At 37.1% G+C, this 20,615-nt stretch overlaps 1 protein-coding gene and 1 long non-coding RNA gene across 2 annotated transcripts in view; both read left to right on the top strand.

Moving 5' to 3' along the window:
• Nucleotides 1–20,615, top strand: part of LOC116176351 (vacuolar protein sorting-associated protein 13D-like) — a 48,311-nt gene that overhangs the window by 20,230 nt on the left and 7,466 nt on the right. Inside the window, exons 19-40 of the mRNA XM_031494870.1 lie at nucleotides 6–142; nucleotides 1,300–1,647; nucleotides 1,696–1,849; nucleotides 1,893–2,145; nucleotides 2,190–2,361; nucleotides 2,408–2,591; nucleotides 2,639–2,869; nucleotides 8,880–9,040; nucleotides 9,089–9,655; nucleotides 9,703–10,006; nucleotides 10,838–11,022; nucleotides 11,074–11,294; nucleotides 11,346–11,728; nucleotides 11,775–11,917; nucleotides 11,966–12,119; nucleotides 12,168–12,393; nucleotides 12,441–12,639; nucleotides 19,237–19,419; nucleotides 19,466–19,681; nucleotides 19,727–19,951; nucleotides 19,997–20,175; nucleotides 20,231–20,581. Of these exons, the coding sequence (XP_031350730.1) occupies nucleotides 6–142; nucleotides 1,300–1,647; nucleotides 1,696–1,849; nucleotides 1,893–2,145; nucleotides 2,190–2,361; nucleotides 2,408–2,591; nucleotides 2,639–2,869; nucleotides 8,880–9,040; nucleotides 9,089–9,655; nucleotides 9,703–10,006; nucleotides 10,838–11,022; nucleotides 11,074–11,294; nucleotides 11,346–11,728; nucleotides 11,775–11,917; nucleotides 11,966–12,119; nucleotides 12,168–12,393; nucleotides 12,441–12,639; nucleotides 19,237–19,419; nucleotides 19,466–19,681; nucleotides 19,727–19,951; nucleotides 19,997–20,175; nucleotides 20,231–20,581 (5,176 nt within the window). The remainder of the gene's footprint in view (nucleotides 1–5; nucleotides 143–1,299; nucleotides 1,648–1,695; nucleotides 1,850–1,892; nucleotides 2,146–2,189; nucleotides 2,362–2,407; nucleotides 2,592–2,638; nucleotides 2,870–8,879; nucleotides 9,041–9,088; nucleotides 9,656–9,702; nucleotides 10,007–10,837; nucleotides 11,023–11,073; nucleotides 11,295–11,345; nucleotides 11,729–11,774; nucleotides 11,918–11,965; nucleotides 12,120–12,167; nucleotides 12,394–12,440; nucleotides 12,640–19,236; nucleotides 19,420–19,465; nucleotides 19,682–19,726; nucleotides 19,952–19,996; nucleotides 20,176–20,230; nucleotides 20,582–20,615) is intronic.
• Nucleotides 12,649–19,014, top strand: LOC116176354. Its single transcript, XR_004146430.1, has 3 exons — nucleotides 12,649–13,059; nucleotides 13,119–13,249; nucleotides 16,138–19,014. It is a non-coding gene; the product is annotated as an uncharacterized LOC116176354 (long non-coding RNA).

The following is a 20,615-nucleotide window of genomic DNA, read 5'->3' as shown; positions in this document are numbered from 1 at the left end:
TGCAGTGCTATTTGAATTACCCATTTTTACTATTCAACTTCGCGGCGATTCGCCCTTGGGAGAACAAGGTTTTGTGGATTTGTCGTTTCAAGATTTTATTTTCAACTATGAAAAGTGTCATCAGTACGAAACTAACATTCAGGTAGGTTTCAGCCGCAGTTTGTATACTAAACGGTTGTCTCATTTTTGAAGTGCCATTCATAAAGTGCGACTGTTTAAAGCCCCACGGCCTACCTCTCACATACAATTTATGTAATGCATTTTTTTAATTGATTAATATTTTTTCAGGAAGAAATATATGTTAAATACTTACCTATTAATGTTTTTCATGGATTGTTTACAAAATGACCTACAAGTAAAACAGGTTTCTACAGTGGTTGCTAGAATTTCTTCTGCCCCTGCAAATGTCTCAAAAGGGCTGATATTAGAAAAAATCGATCATAATGTTTTCAGGTAGTTTTTTTTTGTATTTTGGAAAATTAAAAAATATCGAGATGCTGTTTTCGCGAGCTTGTTTAGGCATCATTTAGCTACTTTTTCATGAAAAAAAAATCGAATCAATGCATTTAATTGTTTTGAGAAAATTAACCATTTCTGTCGGAATGTCGAAAAAAGCCCTCAAGCGGTGATATGTGAAACTAACAAAACTTCAAATATTATAATATTTGTAGCTGAAGAATACCTCTTTTGAACTAACCCGAGTTTGTTTAAATCGGCTCAGCCGTTTCGAAGATAGAGGGTGTTCTTTACGGAAACCTTTGAATACCCCCCACTACTTCATTTTTAGAGATACAGGAAAAATTGTCAAACAAAAAAGGTTCAGATTATCGTCGACTTCAAAGACCGGACATTTTTTTGTTAGGTTAATATAGCGGAATTCACAGAAACATCACTTTTTTAGATTCCAGTGAAGTCACATTAGTGACTTTAGATTCCAGTTTGCAGTTGCGCACCCTAGCGGCCATTTCAGAAACTTAAACATATTTTCTAGGGTTTTCTCGTGGCCGTTTTAGTAATAACTTTTTTTACCGCAAGCCTCTACGATGGATAGGTTCTCACTCAGATATAGTACCTCGCATTCTTAGTTGGCCACCCTGTACAAATGTGAAACAAATGGAAGTCATATTACATTACTTAACTCATTGTAATTACACGTTTAAATTTCTTTATACTGAACTACGTCACAAACGTAAGCACCCCCTCGCAGCGCATGTACAAATTAAACCGAGTGAGGCAACTATTTAGTATACAGGCGGTGGGCTTTATTGTGGTAGCCAACATCTTACTTTGTCCTTCTAGGTGTCTTTACGATCTGTTATTATGGAAGATTTGTTACAACCAGAAGGTTCGCGACAGAGGGCGATGGTTGTGTCATCTTCTGGTGGCGAAGCGCCAGCAAATTCAAACTGCGTTTCGAGATCGTGTCCCGATATTTATAAACCATTTCCACAGAACAGTTACTCGCACGGCTCGCTGCCGGATCATCTAGAAACCGTCAAAGTTCTCGGTGTGGCTAACGACAAATACATATCGTCAACGCCTCCGCCATCTCCCGACGTTAAACAGCGCCCTCAGAAAAATTTGGTTTTAATTTCGTCGCTATTGGTCGATCCGTGCGCACCCAATTTTCATTCCTACTATAACTCTGTAAGTAAAATTACTTATTGGCACTAAAAAAAATTGAGCAATTTTCAGATTGAGCGCTCTACATCAATTGACTTTAACTGCTTGGATTTGGTTATCAGCGTGGAATCCTGGGTTGTGGTAATAGATTTTTTTAATGCTATATCGTCAGAGAAGTTGCACACGTCACCGGGTTCTTTTGAAGATTCTCCTGAAATCTCCAAAGGTAAAACCATCCTCTCAATCTCTCAATTATAATTTCTTCCTAGGAACTGTCGGAGGAAGCACGGAGACCAATATTACAGTTCGATCTCTTACAATGGCGCTAGTAACATCCGACCATGATATAGCGAAAGCTAACGTATCAAATGTAGATGTTTCTATTAAATCGAACAACGTGAGAAAAGAAGTTGAAGGGCGTTTAGGTTCGATGTCCTTATTAGATTTAACGTTGCATGGGCAGTTGTACAAAGAACGCTTTTTAACATCGGGAAAGCAAGCGCTACATTTCAACTACGTTAGGTGAGTACGGTGGGTCTAATTCGTTTTTCAAAGTCTTAATTTAGATATGCCGAAAATGACATTCCGGATTTTGATGCGCAGTTAAAATTGGAAATGTCTTCGGTATTTTACGTGCATACGAAGAGATTCATGGTTGAAGTGCAGGCGTTTTTTTATCATTTTACACAACTGCAGTCGGTGATGCAAGGCATTCGAGCGGCGGCTACAAGTCCTAAGGTAGTGTGATGTATTGGCTCCTTTGTACTGTACATTACACTTTTAGGTAAATCAGAATAAAAAGAGACTTTCCATCATTCTGCAAGCTGGCGCACCAGTCATACTTTTACCGGTTTCGTCGAGGAGTTCCAATTTGTTGATTGCAGATTTGGGCCGTTTGAGTCTCACGAATACATTTAAGTATTCTGGAGAGTTGGGCACTCTCGGTTATGGAAATGCTGTCGCTTCAGGTATGAAGCAGATTTTCTTGATAGATAATTTTTCTTTTTTTTTTCAGACAAGAAGTGTTTACTGGATGTAATGTCAGTCCAATTGCAAAATGTTGACTTATATTCTGGAATCCGTGTAGCGGATTATAATGTGTTGCAAGATCATGATGTTGCACAGATGGAAAGTTTACACTTCGGAATGTACAAGGTTTTTAAAATGGGCTCATCTCTCTTAACTGAAAAGTGCCATCTCAATGTACAGATTGAACGTAATCTAAGTAATGATTTGTATCATACTGGTAAGTGTAGTAGCAAATTATGAGAGAGACTTAGTTTGGTTTAGACAAAGATCACCCCTGTATGAATTCCACTCGCTCATTGTTTACCCTCTAGAGCAGCGGTTCTCGAAGTTTTTTTTCGCGTACCACTACCACTCATGATATTGTAGATCTGTCGTGTACCACTGAACTGTTAAAAATTCTAATAAACCTTTAAAATTGGTTAATTTTAACAGGTAATGTAATAAAAAAATCAAATTGTTTATAAAAATATTGTTTACTAGTAAGTTGATAGTAAATGAGAACAATGGTGCGGCATGTTCGCAACAAGTACGGAAATGTTCGGTTGAGTTGTACAGGGTGAGTCAACGATTGCTCAGAGTAACTTAATGCCTTGAAGATAAGATTTTTCGATAGAGTGTATTATGATATGGTTAAATATTTTCCACATGTTAAAAATAGTTGGAATTATACAGGGTGCGCCCACACAGTAGGGCGCCAAAATGGTACATTTTTTTAAATAGAACCCCCTGTACTTGAATGCATTTTTGAATTCTACGTGTAATTGTACGTCTTTTTTATTATATGGTTAATATCCAAAAAACTAGTAGTTTTAAAGATAATTCAATTTGTAAGAAAAATTGGGCATTTGCAAGCGTCAGTATATTGTGAAAATTATTACTTAATTTTGATTCCAGGTTTTAGATCTTATCCTGGGTTAAGTAAAAGTCAAATAAATACATCTACTATGAAACATTAAAAAAAATAGCTTACAGGGTGTTTTTTTTGGTAGGTCCAAAGTTGCAAAACTTCATATTAAACAATCTCACTTTTTTTAAATGTATGTATGTACCCTGTATATTTTTCTGTCAGCTTTTAATTCTTCCAAAACCTTCAACTTTTGATAATAATGTCCTATACCTATCTCTGATATTTTTCAAAATATCTTGGTTTTCCTAGTTTTTATATTCTAATCTTAAATAAGTATGAAATGTATGTATTATTTACTACGTAGCCCGCCCGCGTATTGGCATTCTGTACTATTATTCAGAGCAGCTCTGGTCTGATTCGCAGTATACTATGGCTTCACCTTATGCGCAATTTGATAATACATTATATACTGCGATTCAGAGCACCGATATGGTTTAGAGTTCTGAAACACTGTATATAATGGGTTTCTATAAAACACATCATACACTTACAAAAAGTGTGTTTTTATTGTTCCCTTTGCAAGAAAAAAGCATATTTTTTGTTGTTTGTGTGTAATCAAGGTTCTCAAACTGCACTAAAATGATCTATAAAGAGGCATTGGTTGAAATGTGCCACGAGAATAAGTTTTCAATGATCGTATATATTTGGAACTAGTAGAACATGGATTTAAAGCGAAATTTAAAAAAGCGGGTGAAGATATTAACAGTGTTTGGTGCGACAAGTGCTTAGCTGATTTTAGTAATAAAACAAACACGACACCGAGCACTAAACCATATCGGCGCTCTGAATCGCAGTATATAATTTATTATCAAATTGCGCATAATGTGAAGCCATAGTATACTGCGAATCAGACCAGAGCTGCTCTGAATAATAGTACAGAATGCCAATACGCAGCCCGCCCTCTCGGTGCTTTAAAATTAGATATGATTTCGTAATCACACAAACCACAGCTAGGTAAGTGTATTGTGGGTTAACACCTGCATTTTAAAGCCAGAAATATTTTGGTTGCGTAATTACACTGGGCGCATTTTAAATCCTTGGAAGTCTTGTGTGTCAACAGATGATTTTTACAGTTCTCTTTTTTGAAACTGGATTTATAATTGATTGTAAAATCACACAGTGCACATTGTACAAACCTGGAATTCTTGTGCATTTACATATTTACCAATTTTGGTTTAACGTATGTGCGATGCTAACTTTTTTATTTATGAAGATATTTAAATGAAACATTATATGGAAACACTATGAATATAAGTAAAATTAACATTTTCAAAATGTTGTTTTGCGCATGCGCAATGCCAACGTTCTTGTTTATGAAGGCATTTAAATGAAATTGTATACATAGGCATTTGGAATAAAGACAAATCTAACACTAGTTGCAAAATTTGGTTTCTTATTATTGAAAGCAGTTAAACCAAATATCATATGTAGGCACCTTGAATGAAACTAAAACTAATATCGGTTTCAAAATTACTGTTAACGCATGCTGTATGTTTTATTTATGAAGGTATTCAATGAAATTTCTAATGTAGAGAATGCGCAATGCTATTTACGAAAGCATTTATAAAAACTTCCATATGTAAACAGTTCGAATAAAAGTAAAACTAATGCCCATTTCAAAATTTGTATGTATTTGTATATGCTCTACTATTTTTCATTAAACTGTATAGACTTCGATGGCTCATTTTAAAGAGAATGGGGTAAGGATCTCGTGCCTACCGGTATTTTTTCCTAGTCCTAGCATTAATATTATTAGGAGTAAAATATGTACGCCCTCGTCAATATGTTTGCATAATGACTTTTTAAAGTTGTTTAAACTGTCTTTATTAGTTGCATAGTCACTCTGGGCACACTTTAGGTCCTTGGAATTCTTGTGCATTAAGAGATTAAGTTGACCTTTATTGTTGGTTGAGTAATCACACTGGATGCATTTAAAAATAAATTCAGTTAAACAAAATAATAAGCTAACGGACTATACTTAACAAGGTCACCCAAAGTCAGTCATCCCATCTTTTTGCGATGTCAAATTACATTTTTAGTCTTCCAAATTCAATGGTCCCATTTTTTGCGTTGTTAAATTACATTTTCAAGGTTACCAAGGTCAATTACTACATATTTATGTCGTCTCAAATTGCATTTCTAAGGTCATCCAAAGTCTATAACGGATAACCCATCTTTGTGCCGTCTCAAATTACATTTTAAGGTCATACGAGGGAAACGATTCCATTTTTTTTGCGTTAAATTTGATTTTCAAGGTCATCTAAGATCAATGGTCCCCTTTGCGGTGTCAAATTACATTTTGGAAATCATCCAAAGTCAACGACCCCATTTTTCGGTGTGAAATTTTACTTTCAAGGTCATCATGACTGATCCGTGTCCCCATGTTTACTGTATCAAATTATATTTTTCAAGGTCAAGGTTGTCCAAGGTCAATGACCCGATTTTTACGGTTTGAAGGTAAATGTATAGATAAATCAAGGTTATACAAAAAGTAAAGTGCAAAATACTTTCCAAGGTCATTTTTTGAAGAGTAAATACCTATCGAATCTATTTCCTGGGGCAAACGGGGTCTTGATCTCTTTCTCACCTCAAAGAATCTTTAGATGGACAAAGCGTATGTAAAATATATCACACTAAAGACATTAATCCACGCTTCCTTTTCTAGATGTAAAATACTGAAACATGTTTAGGGGTTCAATTATTATACACTCACTAAACTAATGGGTACTGTGATATTGAAATTTAAACAAATCCATTCAACCAGAGTTCGTGAGAGTCCTATCTCAAATTAAGGGATTAATTTCTCATTGTTGTTTTGTCTTTCATTTAAGGGACTAAAGTGTCATTACTTTTTCTTCTGAACTTGACGCCGGACAAAAAGTGGCAGTACACACCGAAATTTCAAACACAGTTTAATTATTAATGGTCACATTTTGATTCTTGCACCATATTTTATTATTATTATACCGTTTTCCGTTTAAGATTGGGAAACTGTACCTCTACATTTGAATACCACAGAGTTCATTGCATTCATTTTGACATCCTAAAAATGAGGTCATTGACCTTGGATGACCACCGCAAAAACGCGGTCATGATCTTGGAAATGTAATTTGACACCTCCAAAAATGGGATCATTGACATTGGGCGACCTTGGATTATCTTGAAAAAATGTAATTTAGCACCGCAAAAATTGCTCGTTGACTTTGGACGACCTTGAAAATGTAATTTGACATCGCCAAAAAATGACGTTGAAGCTCTCATTTGACACCACAAAAACGGGTCGTTGACCTTAGGTGAGCACATTTCAAGGTCATCACCAGGTGGCACGCGATCTTGAATTGGTCCAGGTTCGGCGTTGTATACCTACTTGCATTCAGTCTGCAATTTAAACTTGACCAGTGATGAGTGATTAAAAGAGTTTTCATGGAACCGCGGTTTTTCCGATTTCTTCTGCTCGAAAGCTCTTTTTCCGCTAGCGAGTGCCTTTTCCGCTTCCGAGCGCTCGCGATAAACCGCTCGAGCACTTTTAGGAGTGCTCGGAACTCGCAAGCGGTTTCGCTTTGCAAAACAATTCGATGCGCGCACTGGCTACAATAGCCAGAATATACAGGGTGGTGACTTGCGTAACGCATCATAGGGTTTTCAATGTAAAATTCATAACATGCGATTATTGGCTCCCCAAATTATTTTAGAGCAAAAATGTCTTAAGGTTTTTTGTAGGAAAAAATTTTTTACGTCAATAAACCGTATTAGTTTTCAATTTTTTGCATAATAAAGACGGAAAATTGGAAAAATAAAACCCCCATCTTTTCAATAATCTGTGATGCCATGGAATTTTATAATAGAAAAGCTACGCCAAGATCCGTCATGCCATGGAATGTCTGCTATAAAACAAATCAAATTCTATCAAAAAGTATTATATTTAGAACAGCGAATTCAACATAAAGAAAGACCAAATTACTAAAAACGGTTTCCTAATATAACAATTTACAATAAATGTTCGAATAAGTCCCCATTAAATGCAAGACAGTAACCAAGTCGATCATAAAATCCATTTCGAACGGCTGCTAATTGATAATTGGATATCTTTTTGTTTTAGAAAATTCCATGGCATCACAGATTATTGATAAGATGGGGGTTTTATTTTTCCAATTTTCCGTCTTTATTATGCAAAAAATTGAAAACTAATACGGTTTATTGACGTAAAAAATTTGTTTCTACAAAAAACCTTAATACATTTTTGCTCTAATAGTATATTAAGTATGGAGAACGGTAAGGGATTTTTACCGTTCGAAGACAATTGTTTGGAGGAGGAGCGAAGCGACGACTCCAATTATTGTCTGAGAACGGTAACCCTTAACGTTCGACGTGCTTATAACATTTTTTGCGCGATCGAAATTAAAATTATGCAACCAATATAAATATGCACTAAGAAATTAACGAGCAGAATAAATCGAAATGATCGAAGTGGTATGGTGTCAATCTCTAGGTAACCAGTTTATTTGTCAAAATTGAAATTAATAATTTCATAAAAAGGTGCATGTGTCTGATGTAGTTTACTAGCTTTGTACTTCCTTTATGACTTTATGAGCGTCTTGCTATAGGAAACAACAGCACAAGTTGTACGTTTAATGTACCTAACAATAATTAAAGATTAAATGTAATGTAAGACTGTTGATTTTTAAAAAGGCGTCGGTAAGTATTTTTGCTGTTCTGTTTTTAGATCGGTAAGTAATTTTGGCGTCGTCGTAATCATAGCAACTGGTAAATTCTACGTACTGTCATGGAAACACCCATGGTAAATAGTCAGAAATGACCGATCGCGCAAAAAATAATTTGGGGAGCCAATAATCGCATGTTATGAATTTTACATTGAAATCCCTATGATGCGTTGCGCAAGTCACCACCCTGTATAAAAAAAAGAATAGATAAAAATATCAGGATTGCCAAGCAAATATATATCCACTTATGTGAGTGCATATTTAACAGGCATACTAGGGTGATTTACCGCAGTTCTGTGAACACCTACTTTAGTAAATAATTTATTACCTTTATGTTTGTACCTGCGATCCTGATTATATGAGGTATCCAGTCGGAAAATCTAAGGACCCTCCCACCACATCTGAGTAGCAAATAGACCCTTCTCTAAGCACAACGACTCCACAGGCGGTGGATCAGGCAGGGAGAGGAACGAGACGGGGTGACTGAGTTTATCTTGTGACAATAGCACCTACTAGGCGGACTACTCTCTTCGGACTAGATAGCTCATATAATCATGATCGAAATTCACAGGTTCAATTGATCATTGAATTTATTTCAGTTCCCGACATGAGTGTGCACGCGAAATTATCCACTTTGGATGTTGCTTTAGATTTAAGTCAATATAGACTCATAAAAAATTTATTGGGTCAAAATTTAGGTGAAAATACTGAACATATACTGCCATCAGTATCATCTCCAGTGGCAAATTTAATTCCAGAGGTAAAAGTCGAATGTCTTAAGATGTTTTAACGCGACTACATTTTTTAGACAAACATTCGAGAAGTATGGATACTCTCATCTCTAAAATTCGATCTCTTAAATGTAATCTTACGACTTCAAATAAAGCACGATACATCACCCTTAGCCCGCATCAACTTCATCAAGTCACGCCTCATCGTGGAATCCTACAGTAACTTGAGTCAAGATGTCGACTTGGTTTCGCAGGAGGTTGTGGTGATAGATACGCGATCTCAAGGTTCTTCGCTTAATCAGTATTCGAATATTTATACTAATATTTTGCAACCTCTTACTGTCAACCGGCAAAGTGAAATAGTGCAAGCTGAAATTCACAGTCGCAAACGGCAAGATCACACTAAATTCACCATTTTGTTGAATAATATGCGCCTAATGGCCATTTTTGATTGGTGGGAAGCAGTGCTTTCCTACATATTGGAAAATCCGAATGAAGACGATAATGCCCGGCAAGAAAAACCATTCCCGACCGATCATACAGATGATGTAGTCCCTTTCGAATTGAAATTAAACATTACCGATTGCGAAATTGTCGTCGTTGAGGATAGCTCGCAGTGGGATACGAACGCAGTTATTTTCAAGGTAGCTACTGCTTTTTTATTGGTGTGCATTTTTAAACTTTTTTGTAGAGCACCACGGTTTTGACTTACAAACCTTTCGCAATGGAAAAGCCGTTGTCTTGCAATTTGAACAACTGCGAGATGTATTCTTGTATACTAGGAATGGAGGAAGAGACCGCTTTGTCCATTATCGATCCCATCACGTTGAATATGGAAATCAATAAAAATCAAACTTTGGAAGTTCAGCTGCAAACACTAATGGTTCGATTATCCTATCATGATATGAGAATGTTTTTACAAATTCTCAACTCGCTGCCGAAGCAAATGTTGAAAAGTAAAAGTGACACGCCCAAAGAAACTAACATAATGAAACGTAAGTAGGTATTTAACTTTCCAGTTGCTAATGCATATAATTCAAGAACAGGTTAAAAAGTCTTGTTAACAAATTACTTGAATGTGATAGTATTTAATCCAGAAGGGGTAAAATACTTAGTTATTAATTAGTACGCTAAAGAGGTACGGAAGTTGTCTCTTTGTTGAGAATCGAATCCCGATATCAAACCTTGTTCATGACCCTGTGACCCAATTCTAGAAAATGGCCGCTCGTTATCAGCAGGTGTCAAAGGTCTTGGCACTCGCACACAACGGTGAATTTCATCCAAGAAAAGGTACACTTCAAGGAAATGAAATGCAAATGGCGGTACTTACGATACGGAAGAAAAAACGCAAATTATATCCTCTACAGTCTACGTAGTTAAAGGTGCATCCGTGCACTAATTATTAATATAAATAAAATATGGATGATGGCAAGTAAAATTCCATGCGTTTTCAACTAACGCCTCAGAAAAGAAGGAAGATGAAGGTCGACAATTGACAACCAAAAATCACAGCGCCAGCAATTTGCGCGGCAAAATGGTGTGGTTAACATTCCAACAATAGATGGAGTCGTTTATTCAAAAGTTAAGAGAATCTTTCAACAAGTAAAAACGAGAACAATAATAATACTTTGTAAAGAAGAAAATAAACCGTTACAACCGGGATCAGCACTACTACATTTTGTTGTAAACAATGAAATCCTTCGTCAGGATTTACAGTCCTAATTCAAGCATAATCTATTATGACTTTTTGACCTGCTGCTTAACCTCTTTCGATTACCCCTTTTATGTCTGTTTTGTTAGTAGTGTGCACTTTTGTTTGTTACTAGATCAACTGTTGAAACTAGAAGCTTTAGGTTTTGCAAATGAGGATTGCGCTAGGGCCTTATCTTTGTGGCCGAAACTTGATGACGCCGCCTTGTGGTTAACCCAAAACGCAGTACCTATCAACAACTTTCCTTCGTCTCAGGATCACAATGTTTCCAAAGCCACTCTGGCCATTTCTGCAATTGAAGTAAGTACTTAATTGAGATTGCACTGTTCTGGAAACGGTTTTGTCGCGTAGGTAAAAGCAGATTGCATATTTTTGTGCGTTATTGATGACTGTGGCGACGCTGACGTACCTTTATTAGAAGTCTCTTTAGCTCAGCTAAACATGCGGCAACGCATTGGGCAATTTGAAGTTTCGGAGGAAGGTCCCGTAGAGGGAGCGTTAGAATGTAAACTAAGTATAGACTACTACAATCGATTGTTATCAGGATGGGAACCATTTTTGGAACCGTGGAAGTAAGTTTACTGTCTTGCACGTCTTTTTTAGACAATTCTGGAACTTTGTAGGTGCGCAGTGGTTTGGGACCACATCTTTACAACTAGCTTAGTCAAAAACCGTTTGAAACTCAACGTTGAATCTCAAGAGGTTCTGAATATCAACATCACTTCTTCATTGATGGACTTATACAACCAAGTACATGATCGTTGGCTTCAGGATTATTATAGCGATCGAAACAGTAGTAAGGAATCAAACGGTCATTTGGGATTCCGTAGTCGTTCACCTTTTGTACCGTTCGCCCTCAAAAACGAACTGGGCTCGCCTCTTTATTTCACAACTTTAATTTCCGATATGAACAATTCATTTCAAACAGATGAGTGCATGGAGGTTACCGATAGATGGATTTTAGTATCGCCTGGCGAGACCACTCCATTCTCGTTTAAAACGCATGGTGAATTTTTACCACATTTGTAAATGACACGCTAACACATTTTTAGATAAAAGAAGACATGGTGATTCTCATAGACTACGTATACACCAGCTGGGTATTAAAGTGGACGGATGGAAGTCATTAACTCCTGTTACTGTCGATAAAGTCGGCACATTCTTCCGACATACATCGTCAGAAGTCCAGCATAGGGTAAACTACCGGTTATCATTCTTCAGTCTTAAGTGAAGATTTTTGTAGACTCATCCGAGTATATATACTCGAATAGTTTTTGATATAGCATTGGAGGGCTCGGCGCGTAAATTGGTTACAGTGCGTTCTGGTTTGCTTATAAGGAATAAATTAAAAGAAAATATTGAAATCAAACTTGAAAATCCACTACGTTTCGAACAACGTAAGGACTACCACCCAATGGTGCACCAGCTTTTAATTTATTTTCTAGCTCGTTCACTGTCAATGTCGGAACGCTGCGCTACGCTTCCCAGCAATGAATATTTTGCTGTTCCTTTAACGCACGTCAATTCACATTTGACGATTCGCCCTTTTGATGCGAACCAGGGGTATATGTATTGTACACCGCACATATATTGGGCCGAAGTACGCGAGTCAGGCGAGTGCTTGTATAAATTACGAGCGTGCCAAAAACCTCGAGATCCAGCTCCGTATCGGTATCTACACTGTAAGTGTAAGCCACTGTTAAAATCTCTTCTTGTAGGTTTTGTGCACAAATTCATAAGGAAAAGTATCTAACCGAGAGAGCGATCGCGACCACCAACTTTGGTGGTCAACCTGTGCACACCATCACAGTTTTACCAATGTTGTTACTAGTCAATTTGTTACCAATAGATTTAAGTTATTACATGTCGACGGGAGGTGGTAGAATTTCCGCCGGCAGCAAAGACTACATAACACATGTAAGTAATCTTTGTGACTGTATTTACTGTACTTTTCCATCGGTTTTCTTATTCTTGTTAATCTTGTTTCGATTTTCTGTACCAATATCATTATCATCTGCTCTATAATATACAGTTGTTCAAATTCTCTTAACTCAGAAGACGAATATGTAATGAAACTCGGTATACAGATTATTATTAATAAGGTAATACTAATGCCAAATGAGTTTGGATCCCAGGGGTCAACTCTCAGTGCTATTAAGTAGAACAGGGGAGTTGATAATTGCGAGAATAAGACGCGAAAAAAAAGAGGTGGAATCACATTTTTGTGTGATGTATGGTAGGGAGACATCCTGTATTGGAGGCGTGGTCAACAGTTGTTTCAGCCGGGCGAAGGCGTTCTGTTCAGATTCTTCCCATTTGAATAAGGCATTTTTACTGGTAAGCAAAAACGATAGCACTTGTCTCACGTTCATAGAACATCGCACGGGTCTTTTCAGGATCAGCCTGTATACCATCTGGTATGGAGGTACACGCGAAAGTACATTTCTGACGATGCGCACTTAGTTTAAACATGACAAAGATAATATTAGACATCTTTGAACAGTAGTCTCTCAAATACATACATTTCGTAAGTCGCTTAAATGTACCGGGTGACCCAATAAGACTGTTCCTCGGCCATATCTCGAGAACCGTTCGTCATATGACTTATTGGGTAAATCGGTCATGAAGAATCGCTGGAAAATATTTTCAAGTTCTAAAATTGACCACCAGAGGGCGTAACTGCCATGTTAAATTTAAAGTCACTAAATATAGAAAGTACCGCAATCCATTGGGCTCGTGTGTTAGAGAGAGAACGCATGATTTTTGCCCAAAAATGGCGGAAGTTACCAGATTCTAGTAACTTTCATGTTAGGGATTGTTCCACCTGTTTGGAGATATCTGTATATATTTTTATAAAACATGACAGTACTATGAAGTTAGGTTATAAAAAATGACAGCTATTCAGATTTTATTTGTCAATTTTTTTAGGTTGGCAGCAAATTTGCCCAACAATGGCGGATGATTGCGGTACTTTCTATATCTAGTGACTTTACTTAAATTTTAAAATTGCATTTTCTTTAAATTTCGCATAATAAACTAAACATTCTTTTTTCACATTTTTAAAGAGAACCAGTTTATCTATCATTTTCGTAAAAACAAAAACTCAGTTATTTCAAAAACAAAGATGGCGTGGGGCGTTCAATTGTTTTTGCAATAACCTACTTTAACTTCTTAACCATTCGACCGATTTTAACAAATTTGGTATGGTTGAAAAGAGCATTCCTTGGGCAATGAGAATCAAAATATATTTAATTTAGTTGAATCCTTCTCCGCCAGGTGGTTAGTTTTGACACTATGATCCAAAATCCTAAAAAAAATTAAAAAATCAAATGGAATGATATGACTAAAGTCACTAAATATAGAAAGTACCGCAATCCATTGGGCTCGTGTGTTAGAGAGAGAACGCTTGATTTTTGCCCAAAAATAGCGGATGTTACCAGATTCTAGAAACTTTAATGTTAGGGATTGTTCCACCTGTTCGGAGATATCTGTATATATTTTTATAAAACATGACAGTACAATGAAGTTAGGTTATAAAAAATGACAGCCATTCAGATTTTATTTCTCAATTTTTTTAAGTTGGCAGCAAATTTGCCCAAAAATGGCGGATGATTGCGGTACTTTCTATATCTAGTGACTTTAGATATGACTTTTTCAATAACATCCAAAGAGGTCAGTGAAAACCGTTTTTCTAAATCTCGTTCCTAACCTGAAATATTGGGAAAATGAGATTAATTAATGAAAATGCTTAAATTGTATCCTTAGACCATATAGTACATGGACTGTTAATTGTAACTAAAATATGGTCAAGGACATCGCCTGGGTATGTGAGTTTCAGGGTAAACGAGTCGGTCCGAAGTTGTCCGATGAGACACGATTTGAGACTGTCAACCTATAAATTAACAAACGTCAATTGATTAATCGCCTAGATATTCCAAAAAAGCAATCTTATTCTTATTTGTGGACGTATAGCAAATAATGAAGAGTATTTAAAGCTTCCCGTACTACGCGGTTACTATAAAGCTGCTCTTTACGCGATTCGAGTGGTGTTCATACGACTTTAGTTTACCCTGAGATTCACATACCCACGACTACAGTGCCCTCTATCCGTGACCACCCATTTTGTATTGAAAGCATAGGGCAAATAGCAGTCCATGTACTATATGGTCTAAGATTGTATCTTATTTGACGTATTGCCGGTATTTGTCGATGGCGCGAAAGATTGTTTGGAAAAGGACTCTACACTTTTAGGTAGACCTTGGAAAATTAAACAAATGAAACACGATGCATTATAAATTGCCTAATAACAGCCGTAATTTGTAAATTATTCTGCTGTGTTTACATTCAGAAAGTGCAGTTTTTTGAATTTGTAATGTTTTCTAAAATGCCGATTTCTAACCAAGAAGCATTTAATATGCTGGCGATATATTTTGAGTATATTCAAAATGCGACCATCGCTGCTCACATCTTCTATTTGCGTTCCGAATCGACCACGAGCCATCGTCGCCAGCATATTAAATGCTTCTTGGTTAGAAATCGGCATTTTAGAAAAAATTACAAATTCAAAAAACTGCACTTTCTGAATGTAAACACAGCAGAATAATTTACAAATTATGGCTGTTATTATTTTATAATGCATTGTGTTTCATTTGTTTAATTTTCCAAGGCTTACCTAAAAGTGTAGGGTCCTTTTCCAAACAATCTTTCGCGCCATCGACAAATACCGGAAATACGTCAAATAAGATACAATTTAAGCATTTTTATTAATTAATCTCATTTTCCCAATATTTGAGGGTAGGAACGAGATTTTGAAAAACGGTTTTCACTGCACTGGCCTCTTTGGGTGTTATTTGGCTACTAATGAAAAAGTTATACAATTCCATTTGATTTTTTTAGGATTTTGGATCATAGTGTCAAAACTAGTCTCCTGGCGGAGAAGGATTCAACTAAATTAAGTATATAACTATGGTTGATTCTTGCGGCCCAAGGAATGCTCTTTTCAACAATACCTACCAAATTTGTTACAATCGGCCAAACGGTTAAGAAGTTAAAGCAGGTTATTGCAAAAGCAATTGAACGCCCCACGCCATCTATGCTTTTGAAATAACTGAGTTTTTGTTTTTACGAAAATGATAAACTGGTTCTCTTTAAAAATGTGAAAAAAGAATGTTTAGTTTATAATGCGAAATTTAAAGGAAATGCAATTTCAAAATTTAAGATGGCAGTTACGCCCTCTGGTGGTCATTTTTAGAACTTGAAAATATTTTCCAGCGATTCTTCATAACGGATTCACCCAATAATTTTTTAACCCTAAGTCATACGACGAACGGTTCCCGACATATGGCCGAGGAACAGTCTTATTGGGTTACCCGGTACCTCGAATGAGCAAGATAATGAGGTTGTTAATATACGCAGGCACTTTTACGTGCGATAATCCCACTTGGAATGGATCTACGCGTCTTTGAAATGTTGAAGCCGCATTACGCAACCCGAAAGGCATACATCGAAAACGGAAAATACCGAAAGGAGTCAGGAACCCTGTTTTGTCTCGGTCATCTGGTTAATGGCATCGATTTACATTGGGGACATTGGGACCTTACGTAGTCAGGTCTACCACATCCAAAGCGCACCAGTTTGTTGTTGACGCTTGCAACATTGTGTTCTGCAGAGGTTATTGGCACTGCTCTATGTTACAGCATATATCCTACAATCTGTTTTCAGATAAGTTATGGCAATAGTCACATCTAGGTTTAATCGTATTAGGTTGGTTGATAGAGAATGAGGTGTACCTTCGAGAAGTTCGCAGATTTGCTTTATCTGTAAAATTTTCTTTAATAGAACGCGCCTTGTCAATCAGCGTGGCTAAGTTATTTACTTTGTCTCGGAGTAACCGTTCTCTTATTCGTAAACTGAGAAGTGTGTAAACCATGTTTAGTTTGTGAACTTCGTGTAGGCCCGGAGTAAACGCGATAAACGCAAACGTGGGTTAGCTACGAAGAATTCAGTTGGTTCGTTATCCACTTGTTGTTTCGAAAAAAAATCACTAAAAATTTGGTGTGGCGGTTTACTAAATGCAAAAGCATGGCAAAGAGCTTTTTAATCTTAAAATCTAACTTTTGCACTCAGCTTAAAGATTCTCATTATTTAATATTACCTACATTTAAACGAAAATCATAACGATGTCATTCCGATCGCACAACTTAAAATACCGAATCATCCCATAAATGGACTGAAATAACGGGCGTTGCAGAAACTTAGGTCTCCTGATTGAACGGCTATTGTAAGTCAAATTGGTATTTCTTCTCAAACTCAAAATTCCGCCGCATTGACAGAAAACAAAACACGCGGCACCCTGATAACTAGCGGATATAACAGCAGGACCATCGCGTGATTGTAGTTAATTTCATCTTAAGCGGCTACTTTTCGGCGCTTCCAACTTTCACACGCGTTTAACTGATCAGGGTCGCACTCATAACTATTCGACCACATAAAAAATCGAAAACTTCAGGAAATTCAAATTAAATAAACTCCATTGGCGGACTCCTGTTACAATACCCCGTCCTTGTATTTAAACTAATTACCTTAATTATTTTGAAAACACATCGTTTTCTATCGTTTGTAAATGGTCGATTATCGTAGATCCGTTTTTCACATTCGCCGTTCTGGATTTGTTCCATCTTTCCCTCAAGTTTATAATTTTTTTGTTGGTCATTCCCACTTTTCAAGTGTTTTTGTAGCTTTTTTTTAAACCCGTAACGTCTATTAATACCGGTCGCTTAAAATGATCTCCCCCCCCCGCCCCTTTTCATCTTCCTGGATGCCGGTTCTTAGTTTCTTCGGTAGTAGGTCCGCGCACAATTGGTATGAAAAATAAACAAATTACAAATTATTCAAAATTATTCAAACGCCACCAACGGAATACGACCATGCCCCTGGTCCAGGTCGGCGACAGTGGCGAAACGGTCGCGGAAGTCTCGGGTAAACTCAATCAAAGTAAACGCCAGCTCCAGGATTCAGACGAATTCAGCACATGGCAGCGGCGGTCACTTCGGAAGCACTAAAACAAAATTCGAGGCAGGGCCCATACTGCAGCTTCCCTAGTAGGAATGAAAGCAACAAAACACAAATTAATTAGCGGTGTGTACGGGAACGCAAATGTAGGAAAGTGAAATAATATCCATCTTCATAATTAATGGAACACAAAGCAGCAAAAAGCTGTACATACGGTGCAGTCAACTTAATGCAGAAGCATAAATTAAGCGGTACGAATACAAAACTATAATCACCTCTAAACAACGACATTAGCTTTTATAAAAATCGGTCATTTTATTGTTAGACCCGTGTATTCGGATAAGAACGTCCAAAAATTATAACTTTTTTGATTAATTTCTCGGCCTCTGGTCATCATACAAATCGGGGACATACTACAAAATTTCAATTAATTAAGCGCGCTTCTAATGAAATCGCGACTTAATCGCAACTCATTTAATTAGCTACTGTTCATTACTCGTTTAAATGGGCGAAATGAAATTTCAGACTTCGTCCTTCTAATTAACCCCCATTATCTCTTGGAATTTCTCAGGTCAGGCAAAACGTCTCTTATCAAACTTATACCGGCGCAAACCTGCGTGGCTTTGCAGTTTTAACGCTCGGTTTCATATACAATTGGAAACTAAAAACTAAAATATTAATTTCCCCTCGTCTTCTAATGACAAGAGCTTTCGGACGCAACAAAGATAAATGAAATATCTTGACGGGAACGGTTGCAAACGGCGAATTAATTACTTTTCCCTTGTATCTTGAACTTCTAGAACAAACATAAATACTTTCGGCATAAATATCCCGCACGCAGGCGGTCTATAAATAAAATAAAACAATCTTAAAATTACTTACGGTTTTTTTCAAATAATCCCAATAATCTGGTCGTAAAAGGTTCGCGATATTCAGGCGCACTTATCAGTCACTTAATCTTCTGACTCAGGAATTGTTAAATCAACCGCCCATCGCAATTAAACTTGATAACGTCAGCTTCGAAGGAACGCGTCTCACACTTCTCCAATATGAAACGCGCAATTCTTTGAACCCAGATGAGTCCTATTTAAAGCATCTTATCTAAATCGAATATTACACAATTACAAACAATTACTAAAGAAAAGATAGACACTGAGATAACAAATTCAAGTGCAACTTTATACTTATTCGTCAACCATCCCCCGGATTTACACTGATAAAATTGAAATATTATCCTGTCATTATTTTTGGTGTTTAAACCGAAATAACGTCTACCTGACGTTGTTTACACAACATAATACTATGCGATCAAAAATGAGCTGCTGTCGAGTCATTTTTGGAATTTTTGTTTCCATGGGAAATCGTACTTAACTTGAACTTCCAAAGGCGACTCGACAGCAACTCATTTTTGATCGCCCGTTACTTTCTTACCAATTACATACTTAATGTCTCTTCGAAAAATATTTGAAAAAGTTATTTAAGAAAGAATATCGTTTCATTTAGGTTGATGCCGAACGCGAGAATGAGTTAAAACTCCATCTGGAAAACTTTCCAGTAAGCAGCGCTCTGATAATACCCGCCAATTGCACGTCTAGTTTCACCTGTCGTATTCGTTTCGAAGACAAGGCAGGCCGTAAATTATTTCTACAAGCCTTAGTCGTACCATACAGTGATGCTAGAATTAAGGTAAACTTTCAAAATTTACCAGTACCACCTGACATTTCTTCACCAGATTACTGTGTTAGCGCCATATTGGATTATTAATAAAACTGGGCTTCCGTTAGTATTTAGGCAAAAAGGTGTCAGCTCGGAAACTGCTGGTCAGTTCAAAGAGCACGAAATTGCGCGCATGGTGGCGCCTTTACTGTTTAGTTTTTCGGATCCTGATGCTAGTCCAAGTATTGTTGTTCGTGTGGGCAATGCAGTGGTGCCACACGGTTCTGCTCAGGTATACTAATAACACTGATGCACCTCTTGTAATTGAGACTTTTAGTGGTGTCAAGATTTTGATCTTCAAAGAGGGATTAAGGTGCGCAAGCTTCGTGTTACCTTCAGGGACGGACAACCTGATGTCGTGTACTCCATTGGTATCGAAGTGAGAATGGGGCGTGGTAAATATCGTGCGACAAGTATCGTCACGATCTCTCCACGGTTTCAATTGCATAATAAAAGTTCATACAATTTGTTATTCGCACAAGCTTGTTTGGCCACAACAGTCGTAAGTCTCACCATCAACTTGACACGTATTAATAAGTAGTTTCAGTCTGATCCTTCTGCCGAAAAAACTTATTTAAAAGTTGTACCCGATTGCTACATACCATACCATTGGCCAAGATTGGACAAAGAGCAACATGTGTGCGTACTGATCTGTGATATTCCAGACTGCTGCTGGTCAGGCGGTTTCAAAATAGACAAAATTGATTCAATGCACTTAAACGTGAGGTAATTAATTGGTAGAAAGTTAACGTAACTGGACACACTCATAAAAATATTTCAGAGATATACACTATCGAATGTACTTTTTGCGGTTGGAAATTGTCATACAAGGAGCGACATTCTTTGTGATATTCACTGACGCAGATAAAATGCCTCCTCCCATTCGAGTTGATAACTTTTCAGAGGTGCCAATTACTTTCGGCCAGTTGTGTTCCAAGGATGCGACGCGCAGTATTGCGAGAGCTCACACAAGCGTACCATATGCATGGGATGAGCCAATGGGCTCGTCCGACTTACACGTGGCGGCACCTGGTGGCGTATCAAACACTTACAATATGAATATTCTGGGCGGCGCAAGTGGTCTAACCTACGAGAACTTTATTTACATCGCGTTTACTGGAACTTTTAAAAAGTATGCCATTACTTACCCTCGTCAGAATTTAAAT

Source organism: Photinus pyralis, unplaced genomic scaffold (genome assembly GCF_008802855.1).
Source record: "Photinus pyralis isolate 1611_PpyrPB1 unplaced genomic scaffold, Ppyr1.3 Ppyr1.4_LG7, whole genome shotgun sequence".
Classification (NCBI taxonomy): Eukaryota; Metazoa; Arthropoda; class Insecta; order Coleoptera; family Lampyridae; genus Photinus; species Photinus pyralis.
This window is presented reverse-complemented; position numbering and strand designations above follow the sequence as displayed.